At 44.9% G+C, this 12,038-nt stretch overlaps 2 protein-coding genes across 7 annotated transcripts in view; one reads left to right on the top strand and one right to left on the bottom strand.

Annotated features, from left to right (window-relative positions):
- The window catches only part of HSPB11 (heat shock protein family B (small) member 11), a 44,847-nt gene extending 36,727 nt beyond the window's left edge, over positions 1–8,120 (top strand). Inside the window, exon 8 of the mRNA XM_015595159.2 lies at positions 7,974–8,120. The gene's annotated coding sequence lies outside the window, so the exon portion shown is untranslated. The remainder of the gene's footprint in view (positions 1–7,973) is intronic.
- Positions 1–12,028, bottom strand: part of DIO1 (iodothyronine deiodinase 1) — a 19,970-nt gene extending 7,942 nt beyond the window's left edge. For 2 of the 6 annotated variants that reach the window (XM_006919223.3, XM_015595156.2), the window contains exons 1-2: positions 8,144–8,866; positions 474–617 (exon numbers count right to left, since the gene is read on the bottom strand). In XM_006919223.3, the coding sequence (XP_006919285.2) occupies positions 474–617; positions 8,144–8,465 (466 nt within the window). In that variant the 5' untranslated portion in view covers positions 8,466–8,866. Of the gene's footprint in view, positions 1–473; positions 618–4,282; positions 4,512–6,369; positions 6,517–8,143; positions 8,867–11,874 lie in introns of those variants that run through there. The other 4 variants (XM_015595155.2, XM_025052128.1, XR_003048573.1 and 1 more) reach the window with 4 other exon arrangements.
- Between the last annotated feature and the right edge of the window lie 10 nt (positions 12,029–12,038).

Genomic DNA, 12,038 nt, shown 5'->3' with positions numbered 1-12,038 from the left:
AGTCTGTTTTGAACAAGTGCTTTCAGGTGCTTTCAATGCTCACTAACACTCAGGAACCACTGACTGAGATGAACCACAATGTACCCTTGAGCTTGGAGGGTCTTAGGATAGATTTTACGAGTAGCTATATAGCAGTCATTTCACTTGGGTCATTTCAGGTCTCAGTTTCTTGTAATTGTATTCATATTAGCTCCTCTCCCTTGCTTTCTCTATTTATCCATTCAGAATGTTCAATGATTTCCCAGCTAGACCCCATCACTCCAGGTTTTCTGCTCTGTGTGCCTGGTTGAAAGCACAGACTGAAGTTAGTGAGTGGTAGGTAAACCTAGCAGGGACTGAGAGGCGGTGGGAACTTAGCGAATGGTGGGTCCTTCTCTCTCTCTTCATATACCTCTCCCTACCCCCAACCTTAAGAGAAGGGGAGAGAGAAAACAGAGGGCAGGAGGAGGTAGAGGCAGAGAATCTTTCTGTACCTGATGCATGTGCTTCTTCAATGTAAATGACAAGAAAATCTGCTATGGAACTAAAGTCTTCAATAAGTTTCTTGAATTGATCAAATTTCAAAAGAAATGAAGGTCAGGTACAACTTCCAAAATTCAGCACCAATGGTCTATTGCCTGAAACAGAAATGGAACCATCAATAACCAATACTCTACACACAGCATTTCTTCTGCAAGCAGCATCTTCACTCCTGCATTTAATTCTTTATCTTTATTTCCCCTCTAAGATGGATCCAGCACCTGACTTAGCAGAGGCTAGAGCCATTTTATTCCTCTCTAAAATGAGCGATTTTATCAGTTCTCAGTGGACCACTGGGTGGGAATCAAAAGAATAAGAAGAGTCCCTTTCATGCATTTTATAATGCAGGCACACATCCATTCTCTCATGTGATTTGGTTATTATCTTGTAAGGTAGATAATTTTTTCCCCATTTTATAGGCAAACAGGTTTATAGGCTTGCTCCAGGTCACACAGCAGGTCAATGGTGGAGTTAAAATTAACACTCTGGCTCCTAGACTCTCAATTCAATGCTCTTTCAATTCCAAGCACTCCAGTTTCCTTATCCACAAATGGACATGGTAACAATACTTACTTTATAGGATTGTAATGAGAATTACAATCTGCATTAAATAACTTAATACAGATAAGGGCTTAAAACGGTGCCTGGCCCACGGTAGGTACTCAATGACTGTAAGCTGCTGTTATTAGCTATTATTTATTTCCTGAACCATGAAGTTGGGGAGGCAGTAGAGGGGACTCCACAAAGGGGAGTGAAGGGTGGGAGTAGGGCCAGCTACATAATTACTGGGCCCAGTACAAAATGAAAATGTAGGGCCTCTTGTTCAAAAAGTGGAGGAAAAAAAATACCATTAAGCATGTTAAAATACAAAGATTTTCCTTATCTTCTGTGGTCTCTCTCTTGCCCGGGCATGGTGCTTTTAGTTGCTATTTAATGTTGTACTCCCCTGGGCACAAGGATATTCATAGGTGAATGCAGACCCTCACAGTGCCCCAGGAGCCCCATAACTCAATGTGCATGTCCATGTATGTTTGTGGCCACTGGCTACTGGCATTCCTCTCCCTCTAGCCCACCAGACCAACATACCATGTCCCAGCCAGGAGTACAGAAATTGAGCCAGACATTTCTCCCTCCCACCTGCCCACCACTCCAACTCACAGGATATTACAAACTGCAGGGACATGCTGGGTACCTTGATGGGGGTGGGAGGTGGGCAAAAGACTCCTCTTGCCAAGTCACCCCTAGTGACTTGCCAAATTGCATCATGACACTGTCATCCCAGGATGGGGATGGCTGATCCCACACTCTGCCAGGAGATGCTGCGAGATGCTCACACCTGACCTTGACCTTTCCCATGCTCATATCCAGGCCCTATCTGGGACCAGAAGGTGGCAGCAGTCAGTGGGTGGGAGCAGGAAGGAGGCTGAATGGGCTAGGGTGCCTGGGAGTGGAAAAGTGGGCTTTGAAGAACATGTCCCAGAGAGGAGCAGGGAGGCTGTGGAAGGTGGAATCCTGCAGGAGCCAAGTCTCTAAGTCCCTGGGGCATGTTCTATTGTCCCATGAGGCTTCACTTACTAAATGCAAATTCAAAGATAAAACTATTAAGAATTTCAGTACAGCTTCTACAGAGCATTAAGCCCCAAGCACAGGCCCTTCCCAACGTGGGATTCTGTGTGTTTCACTGGTCCCATGCCCATGAAGCCAGCCCTGGATGGGAGCCTTTTCAAACTCTCCCAGCCTAGACTGGGGGGAACTCCAGGGAGCTGCCAGCACCCTGTGGCTACTTATGGCCAGAGCAGACATTGTTGAACCCATACCATACATCTGTCAGAGCATGGCACATCCTGCACTGTGACATGGCTACTCATTGAGGGCAAGGCTTGTTCTTCATTCATCCTCACATCCCTGACATTGAACACAGGCTCATTCCATCTACAAGCATTTATTCAGCACTTAGAATGTACAAGGCTCTCTGCGACACATTGGGGATTCAGTAGAGAGCAAGACCAGCAGATCTCTGCTTGCATGCAATTTGAGGTCTGTTTAATGGGGAAACAGGCAAAAAACAAGTAAACATAAATGAAGTAATTTCAAGTTGTGATAAGGGTTACAAAAGAAACTCTAAAGGAATGACCTACTTTAGACAAGTAAGTCAAGGAAGGCCTCTGGGGAGATGCCATTTAACCTGAGAAATGAAGACTAGGAATGAGCCAGCTGGGGCAAAGAAGAGGAGAAAGAGACTCCATTCTGTATACAGAGGCCCTGAGGAGGGACAGAGCTTGGTGTATTCACATACCTGGAAGGTCATTATGACTAGAGCCAGGCTGGAGGTCAATGAGAGTGGTGGTTGGAGAGGTATATATGAGCCAGAGCAGGCAGGCTCTCTTATATCATAAAGAATCTGAATTTTATTCTAGGTACAACAGGACATCATGGGAATACAAAGCAAGGATGGTGAATATTTGTTATAATTTTGGCTGTCCAGCTCCTAACTCTTCTTCCTACTTGGAATTCCCTATTTTATGTACTATCGATGAGAGAGTGTGCCCAGCCTCACTCTATGGAAGATAGGGCCAGTTCTGTTCTCTGCCTACAGCAGCCAAGGCACAGACAATGATTAAGGCTGGGCTCATTAGACTCTCCCACATAGATCTTTGATTCTGGAGTCATGGAGATGGTAGAATTAATCTACAGCTCAGTCAAGGAAGGTGGAGTCTTACAGTGGTGATGGGTTCCCATGGCAACCAAAGTAACAGCAGTATCCAGGCCTGACCGTTGATGCTAAAAGACAGTTCAGGCCCAGTGCTCCAGCTGTGGTTGATACTTGGGACCCTGCAACACCTTTCTAATATGTTCCTTTGTATATGTATATGTATGTGAGTAAGAAAACCAGAGTGAGTTTGTGTTGCTTGTAAGCCAGCACCCTGACTGCTACAGTAGAGCTGTATATTGAAAAATGGTCAGATTTATACAGAAGATCACTCTGGCTGCTCTGTAGTGAAAAGACTGAGCATGAGAACGGAAGTGGGGGAGAAGCAGTTGGGGACATGGGAGAAATCCACATGAGAGATACTGGGAACATGGACTAGTATGTGGGCAGTGGAGAAGGGAAAAGCTGGAATTGACTGGACTTACTGATGAATAGGGAGTAGAGAGCATCTTAACTTGCTTGTGGTTTATTTGGTTAGTTATTTCTTCATCTATTTCTGTAGATTTGAAGCAGCTTACACATATAATATTAAATAGATATTTAATAAAAGTCATGTCCCTTTGGGAGGCATAGAAGAGGAGGGAAATGTGGAACAGAAAAAGGCCTTAAGGTCCCTGCATTTGTTATAACTGAGGTATATTTGATTCTGAGTTTCCTGGTGGCCAAGTAAAAGGAGAAGCAATTGGTTATATATTCTTCATTTTTCAGACATGAAGAGAAAGCAGGCCAGTTGCTCTGGAGAGACAAAGTTCTTGTTGTCCTTGGCTCACAGATTTTCTTATAGGAGGCCCTAGAGGGCATTGAGTGGGCCTCAGTCGCTGTTGGTTGATTATACAACAAGTCCTCACCCATGTGACAAGGTTGCCCAGGCCTCAGCAAGGGAGGCTTAGAGGCCAGTCATGGCCAAGTGGCCGGCCACTGCACTGGCTTCCAATGACCCCAGGGAGTCACCTTTCAGATAAGAAGTCAAAAGACTTAAGGTCAGGACCATTGTTAAATATTTGCTGTCTGGAATTTGTTCTTAATTGGAAGAAAAGATTCAATACCCACCAATTAGGACCTTAGAAGAGACAGAGCCATTTGTTTATTTATGGTGTGGTCTGGTACAGTGATCAGTATTAAGGACAAAGTTTAAACTCAGTTTTCTACTTTCTTAGTAGCAGAGAGAGGAAGGATGGGTGCTAGAGGGTGGCAGTGTTGAGGGCTGACACCTTGCCCAGGTCCATGGTGCAGAGAACACAATTTCAAGTATATCGGGCAAGGAATGTCAAGTCCATCTCATCTATATAAATGGAAAAACAGCTCTGTATTAGTGCTGGACTCGAACCCACCATCACAACCCCTAGACCAGTAAATTAACCTGCATACCAGGCTCTCTCAGCATCATCTATTTCTGTATAGTTACTAGGTGACTATAGTTACTAGGTGACTATTTATAGTAACTATAGTTACTAAGTATGCTTGGAGAGTTTTTAGAAGATATTAAAAAAGGGCTGAAATAAATTTGGTTTCAGATTAACTTCTAGTAACCTAGAAAATAAAGCATCAGACTTGCTTTCTACCACAATACACCAGGTAATCAATATTTTGCTGTGTGTGTGTCTAAGAGCATGTGTATGTAATATGCATGCATGTGTATGTAATATGCGTGCACATGCGTGCAGAGGATAGGAGGCGGCTGAGTATTTCTCTGAGCCTCTGATGCCTTACCCAATAGCGGAAAGTGCATTGACTGAGAGTCAGAAGGCATAAATTCTAGGTCTGGCTCTATAAGAACTCTCTGTGTAACTCTGAACAAGTAATTTACCTATCTGGGTCTTTGCATCTAAAAAATGCAAGAGTTGCTTTAGGGTATCCATAAAGATGACTCTTTCAGACCTTCCAGTCTGTGGCTCTAAAATTAGTTCAGATTTATACCCAAACCATACAACACAGCTTTTTAGTGGCCTAATGGGTTTACAAAGCAGTTACAGGATGTCATTCTAATAAGCAGACTGGATGTTAACTCCTTGCTTGAGAATGTTCTTAGAACTCACCAATACCCTCAGATAAAATCTACTCTTTGGTAAGACACATAAGGCTCTGGTTCCTGATGGTGTCTCCAGCCTCATCCTTCACCTCTTCATGCTTCCCACACCCCGATTCTGCCAAACTCACCAACGCTCCCCATCTTGGACCTCTGCTCCTCTTCCCTCTGTCCTGCTCTGCTTTCACTTCCCTTTCCTCACCCACCCCAAGGCTTCACTGTCCCTAGACAATTAGCTACCATCCTTTTCTCTTGGAAGCCTTCCTCTGACCACCTCCCTACCCTACTCCACTTCTTCCGGAATCCTCTGGCTCCCTCTGTCACTACACCATCTCCCTCTCTGGGTTAGGAGATCTTCCAGGGTTGAGACCAGTCATGTTGATTTCTGTACTACAAACACCTATTATTTCAGAGGACTCTGGGTCAATGTGATGAAGACCAACTCTATGTCACAAGTAGTTTTCTTTTGTCTCTCAGGTTCCTTCTCTCTTCCTTCTTTAGTTTTAGGTGCAACAGTAGATTTTCTTTTGTCTCTCAGGTTCCTTCTCTCTTCCTTTAGTTTCAGGCGCAACAGTAGGGAACAGAGACAAAAGAACAGTCTTTAAAATGTAAACTGTCCCACTGACAATGAACGATTAAAAGAACCAAGTAAATTCAGTAAATTGACCACGAGACAGTTGGTTTTCATGGAACTGATAGCTAGATGATTGATATTCAGCAAGTCAGCCTGGTTCTATCACAGGGTTGACACATAGTAGATGCACAATAAAAGTTCTATGTTATTCTCATTGCTCTTATTATCAGTGATCACTTGGTGAATTTCGTCGAATAGAGATCATTGTGCACCCTGGTTTAAAATTATGCCTTTCAAAACACTCTCGTCTTTCCTTTTGCTTGAAACACTTTTTCCTTTTCCTTTCTCGAGGTACAAAAATCTTACTCATTCTTCAAGACCTAGTTCCAAAACTACCTCCTCCAGGAAATCTTCTAAGCCCTGCAGGCAAAATTCATACCTCTACAGCCTCCCCATCTCATGGAACTATAATAATTTGTTTATTACATCCATCTGTTCTGTGGAACCATAAACTCCTTGAGTAAAGGAGCAAGCTCTTACCTAATTCTGAGGGCCTGGCACATAGGAGGCACTCATGAATGTTTGTTGCAGTGCATTGAAAAAACAAGATGAAGAAGCCCTGATTCTGGGTCTGACTCAGTCAGTCACTGGTTCTGTTACCTTTTCCTCTTAGTTGTCTCCATTTCCCTTCAAAATGAGAGGATTGGATTAGGGCAACATTAGGGTGCTCTTTGGGACCAATATGGTGGAAATTGGGCAGGGGTGTGTGTGTGTGTGTGTGTGTGTGTGTTAGGAAAATTAGTCAGTGCTATGTTAAAGTTTTTCCACATTTTATCTGTTTGATTTCAAGCTTCAGGTCTTCTCAGAGCTTTTTATACGTTAATGTGCATGATGAATTTCCAGGAGGAGAGTATAGGGTGAGGGTTTCTCAAACTACTCTGACTGAGGGACTCTATGTAATAAAGCATATCTATGGGATGTAGGTTCCAAAGAACACACTTTGAAAAGCACCAGATTAGCCAGCTGCCTCTGGGACCTTCTCTACACTATCTGCTGTGTCCAGGCCCTAGGAATTCAGAAATGAATCAGACAGCCCTGTTGCAAGGCTTCCCATCGAGCAGGAAGAAAACACTTGCACATAGGCAGCCAGAGTCTTGGTAGGAAGAATCAGTGTCCGAGTTAAAGTGCAGATGGAGATCCATGAGTCCAGAAGAGAGAAAGTACCTGTCCAGCTATCGGGATCTGAGATGGCTTCACAAAGGGAGAAGCAAGAGAGCAGGACCTTGATGATGAGGGGGATTTGTACTGTTGGAGATGGAGGGGAAGAGCCAACAACTTCAGCAGAGGCAGAGAAGGAAAAGCTCAAGAGACGTACAAGGCTGAACAGTTGGTCTGCAGGCAAGGACCGTGAGGGGAGGCATACAGGTGAAATTGGGAAGAAAAGCTGGAGTCAGCCCAGGACCTTGAGCACAAAGCACAGCCCAGGGAGACCCTGAGCATTTGTCCTGAATGCAGAGGGGAACTGCTGAAGCTTGGTAAGCTGGGATGTAGATTGATCAGGGATATGCTTATGAAAGGATAATCTGGCAGCCATTCACAAACTGGGTAGGAAAAGAGGGCACAAGAGAGAGGAGGAAGTCCTGGCAGGAAGAGCAGCTGTGAGGACAAAAAAGAGAAAACTGATCCACCAGGTCTTTAAGAACTCAAATAGAGCTGGTTTCCCTGGAAGAGAGAGAGTGTGCGTGGGACATCTTCAACAAATATTTACTGAGCAACTACTATGAGTCAGCAGCGGCCATGGGAACATGATAGTGGGTTCGAGTGACAATCTCCACCTTCACAGAACTTGCAGGCTAGTGAGGGCCACAGACATTAATCAAATACGCACAAATAATTACAAACCAGGACAGGTGTAATAATAAAAGTTTCGGATGTTATGCCTACAAGAAGGGGTAACCTAGTCTGGAGGAGTTGGGGTTGGCTTGTCGCAGAAGTATCACTGAGCAGAAGTCTGAGGGATGAACCAGACTTGACCAGGTAGAGAGAGGGGTAAAGTGCATCAGGCAGAGCAACTGCGTGGTAATAGCTAACTTGGAGTAGTTAAAGGCTAATGTGGCTGGTTTGTGGTTTGATTGCCTGTGAAGGTGCTGATGCCACTCAGAAAGACAGAATCCAGGAGAAGTCCTGGTTTCAGGAAGTGGGAAGAAGACAAGAAGCCAAAAAAGAACAGCTGGAGTAGTAGAAGAATTCAGGACTTTTCAACCCCCCGCCTCACTCCCTTCAAGCACTTCTCAAGCTATATCAGCCTCCTGACCTTGCATGAAGTCCCAAATGTTGCACCTCTGTCCTGAGAGGCAGACCACAGGGCAGTTTGGGGCCAGACCTCCTTCCTTAGTTGTGTCCTCCAGTTGCTGCCAACGGACCTTCAGGACGAACCAAAAATACTGGGTACTGAAGAGGGTTGGGAGCCAGTTGTCAAAGGAAAAATGAGGGTTCTTCCGGTTCATGGCCACGATGTTCTGCTTGACTCTCCTGGGAAATAGGGTCAGTTGGACTTTGCCTACAGCCACATGTAGGGCCACCTGCAAGAGTACCCAGAGCCTCTTCAGCCACCGCCCTGGCCAGGGCAGCTCCATCTCAGCACAGCCAGAGCTGGCTCTGAGGCCAACGGGCAGCGAGGCCGCAGCTGGGGCACACTGGGTGGAGCTGAACAAAGGTTCAGGGTCAGAGTGACAAACCTGCGACAGGAGGAAGGTACCAGGACAAGAGGTATTTGCCTTCCCGTCAGTGAAATGGAAAATTCCAAACTAGGTGCTCAAAGATATGATCTAATTGTTATCACTTCTGATTCTTTGCCTTAACCTTTGAGAGATTCTTGGATTGGAAAACGTCAACCTTAAATTCTCTTCTGATGATTTTTAAGAACAAATACTTTTAAGAGATCACCCTTAAAGGAACTCTGTGGTCCTTTAGAAAGGCTCTGTTGCAAGTAAGTCAATTCTAATGTTAATTATTCTTTTAATAAAGTATTTTACTAAAGAAAGATGTTTTTCCCACTTACAGCTTCTAGCTGGTGGTTGAGAGTTTCTGGAGGCATAGCCCTCCCCAGAGGATTTGAGTCTGGAAATTCCCTAGGCAGAGCCAGAGCTAGAGCCATCCCTGAGGAAAACTGAGCCTGTGACTTCCCTTGGCTCTAGGAGCATGGTGTATATACAACTTTCTCTGCTCTCAATGGGGTGGCAGTCTAGAGTGGGGAAGAAACAGGTAAACAAAAAATTACCACTCACTTTTCAAAGACTTTGAAGTCTACTGTTTGTCTTTTAAAATGTATGTAATTACTTACAAATTTTTATAATCAAATTTTGGCGGGAGCTGGGGTGGGGAATACATATATGAATTTTGTGTCCTGTTTGTCGCAGGATGGCTGGCAATGTGCCAGCAGCCCTTTCCGGTTCTCTCTTTACCACACGTGGCTCCAAACAATCTAAGCCCTTAACACATAGAAAAAAGGAAAAGAGGCCTTTTGAGACTCCCAAAGAAAAAAGATTAAAGTGATACCAACTGCCCATTCCTTATTTTGGACCCCTGGAGCCAGGGTGAGATGCTTCCTCAGTGCTGACAGCCTTCTTGGAATGGATATTGCTCATGGGGTGTTGGAGACACTTTCTGGAGCATGGCTCCACTGTGTGGTTGCCAGCTTTCCTCTTCACAGAATGCCAGGGGACTCAGTCAGGATCACATGCAGCATCTAACCAAGGCTCATACCAAGGCTCCACCCCCTCCCCATACCTGTCCATGAGAGCAAGACTTGCTCATCGGCTTCCTTCCCCTGCTTCATTCTTCTCGCATGCTAAGTGAAGGTGGATAGGTTCTATCTCTCAGTGGTTCATTTCCCCCTCAGAGCAGTAGAGATCTGATTAGTATCATCAGATGGGCTCACTTGTTTTACCATACTTGGACAGACAAGTTAAGGAAATCTGAACACTTGAGCTCAGAGTTTTTCAACCCTGACACCATTGATATTTTAGACTAAATAATTCTTTGTTATGAGGGGCTATCCTGTGCACTGTAGGATGTCTAGAAGCACCCTGGCCAGTAGCACCTCATAAGTCATGACAATCAAAAATGTCTTCAGACATTGCCAAATATCCTCTGGAAGCAAAATAGTGCCCAGTTGAGGATTGCTGTTTTAGTTAAACCAGTACAGTTATCTTTGATTCTTGTCTCATTTTGAGCCAAAAATTAATGTCATTATAACTAATATATCAATATAATGTTTGCTTCTGTTTCCAAGAGAAGAAACATACAATCTAGGTGTTATCACCTCCCCATATCACATACACACTTATCACCAGCAATGGAGTTGTTGTTGCCATCCACTGGTGAGCAGTCCAGTTCCAAAATACCACCCTGAGGGCGTTTTCTGGGGCCACTCTTGGTACCAACATGCCTTAGTGTGGGTTCCTCATATGAGTACTTTATTGGCAATTATGAATCCAAGAATTAGGAGATCAAGACAAAGATTGTAAGGCAGGTGAGGAAGGAGAGCCATTCAAGGACCCATTATCAAATTGGCCACTTCCAAAGGCATTTGGTTACTTGATCCTGCAAGATAGTTTAAAAGCTGCATGAGTATGTCTGAGGGGAACAAGGAAGAAGCATCAATTCATCAGGTATTGACACCAATGGTCAAAGATTTGGCCCCGAAGGCATTAACCACTCCCCACACCTGCACCTCTGGGTTGTGCCTGTCTGGGTACAGAATGGTTTCAGCAGTCCTATTATCCCCATAGTACCAAGACTCAAGCAGAAGGCAAAAAAGCCTGAGGTGTGGGCTTTTTTATGAGCTTGAGGTGGAGCTCACTTAGGTTATATCTGCTGAAGCTATGGAATAAGATCAATGTGGTGAAATAAGCAGCAGGTGAGGCCAAGAGGATCTGAAATGGGACATAAGAGGTGTTTGATACACTTTCACACCTGAATTTGTGTATCGAGATTCGTTCCTGGTACATAGTCAACCAAAGTACCCTGCACTTACCCTAAGCCTTGGCTCTCTCTTTATAAAATGAGGATAATCACCTCAAGCTTGGAGGATTATTCTGAGAATTAGAGATCCTGCATATATAAAGCCTGATAATGATGTCAGTTCAATAAATACAGTGAGTGTGTATATAATTATAGTTAGATATAAAGTCTTTCCAGTTGACCACAAGGGCCCATTGTGCTGAGGCCAAAGTTAACGGGTTCCACTTAGTGTGAACTGTGACTTTGGCTTATGTGGCTCAAATGGCCAGAACTTGGTCATTCTACAGTTAGCCTTCACTGAGCAACTGTTATGTGCGGGACCCTAGACTGGGCGCTGGGGACCCAGAGACCAGAATCATTCCTGATCCTTGCCCTCAGACCACTCACAGGCAAAGATGGGCGAACAATAACAATTGTGGTGGGAGAGGCAAGCCCAGGGTAGTAAGGGAGAAAAGAAGTCCTGGGAGGTGAAGGCCGGCTTCTCCTAGTAGGAGGAAATGGTAACAAAATCTGGAAGGCTGTGTAGGCATTAACCGGGCAAAGATAGGAGGCTGAGCAAAACGTTTCTCGCCAGGTACACTCAGTGCCAACTCTACCATCGTCGTTTACTGGGCCCCTGCTGTATTAGAACTAGCAGTCAGATGCCTGTTAAGGGGACTCTGGGGGTGAGTGAGCCAATCCTTACTGCCGTCCCCAACCAAGCCTCCTGCCCCCATCTCTCCGGCATAAGGCAAACTGCCACGGGAGTGAGTGAAGGAACCAATTACCAAACTTACTGAGGTGCCTATCTTAACAGACATCATCCTGCCCTCCATCACTCATTCACAAACTCAGAGTAATTGCTTCATTCACTTCCTCACCGGTTAATTAAATTTTTAGGGCCAAAAAGAATTGTGGAGGTGGGATTGCTGACTTTTTTTCACAATCGTCCTTCGTTACGCTATTTTATATTCAATAACAAAAAAAGAGGTATAAACATGGGGGGAAAAAAAACCCCACACCCTAAAGAATTCTATGCACCTGGTCGTAGCGAGGCGAGCGGAGGGGAACCCTCTCAGCGCTCCCACTTCGCCGTCAGTCTCTTTGAGAAGCTGATCTTCGCACTCTAGAGGGGATGGCGGAAGGAGCAGGCTCTGGATGCCACCGCCCGCTGCGGTCTCCGGAAAGCACCGTCGCCGGGTGCC

The sequence above is a fragment of the Pteropus alecto genome, unplaced genomic scaffold (assembly GCF_000325575.1).
Source record: "Pteropus alecto unplaced genomic scaffold, ASM32557v1 scaffold25, whole genome shotgun sequence".
Classification (NCBI taxonomy): Eukaryota; Metazoa; Chordata; class Mammalia; order Chiroptera; family Pteropodidae; genus Pteropus; species Pteropus alecto.
This window is presented reverse-complemented; position numbering and strand designations above follow the sequence as displayed.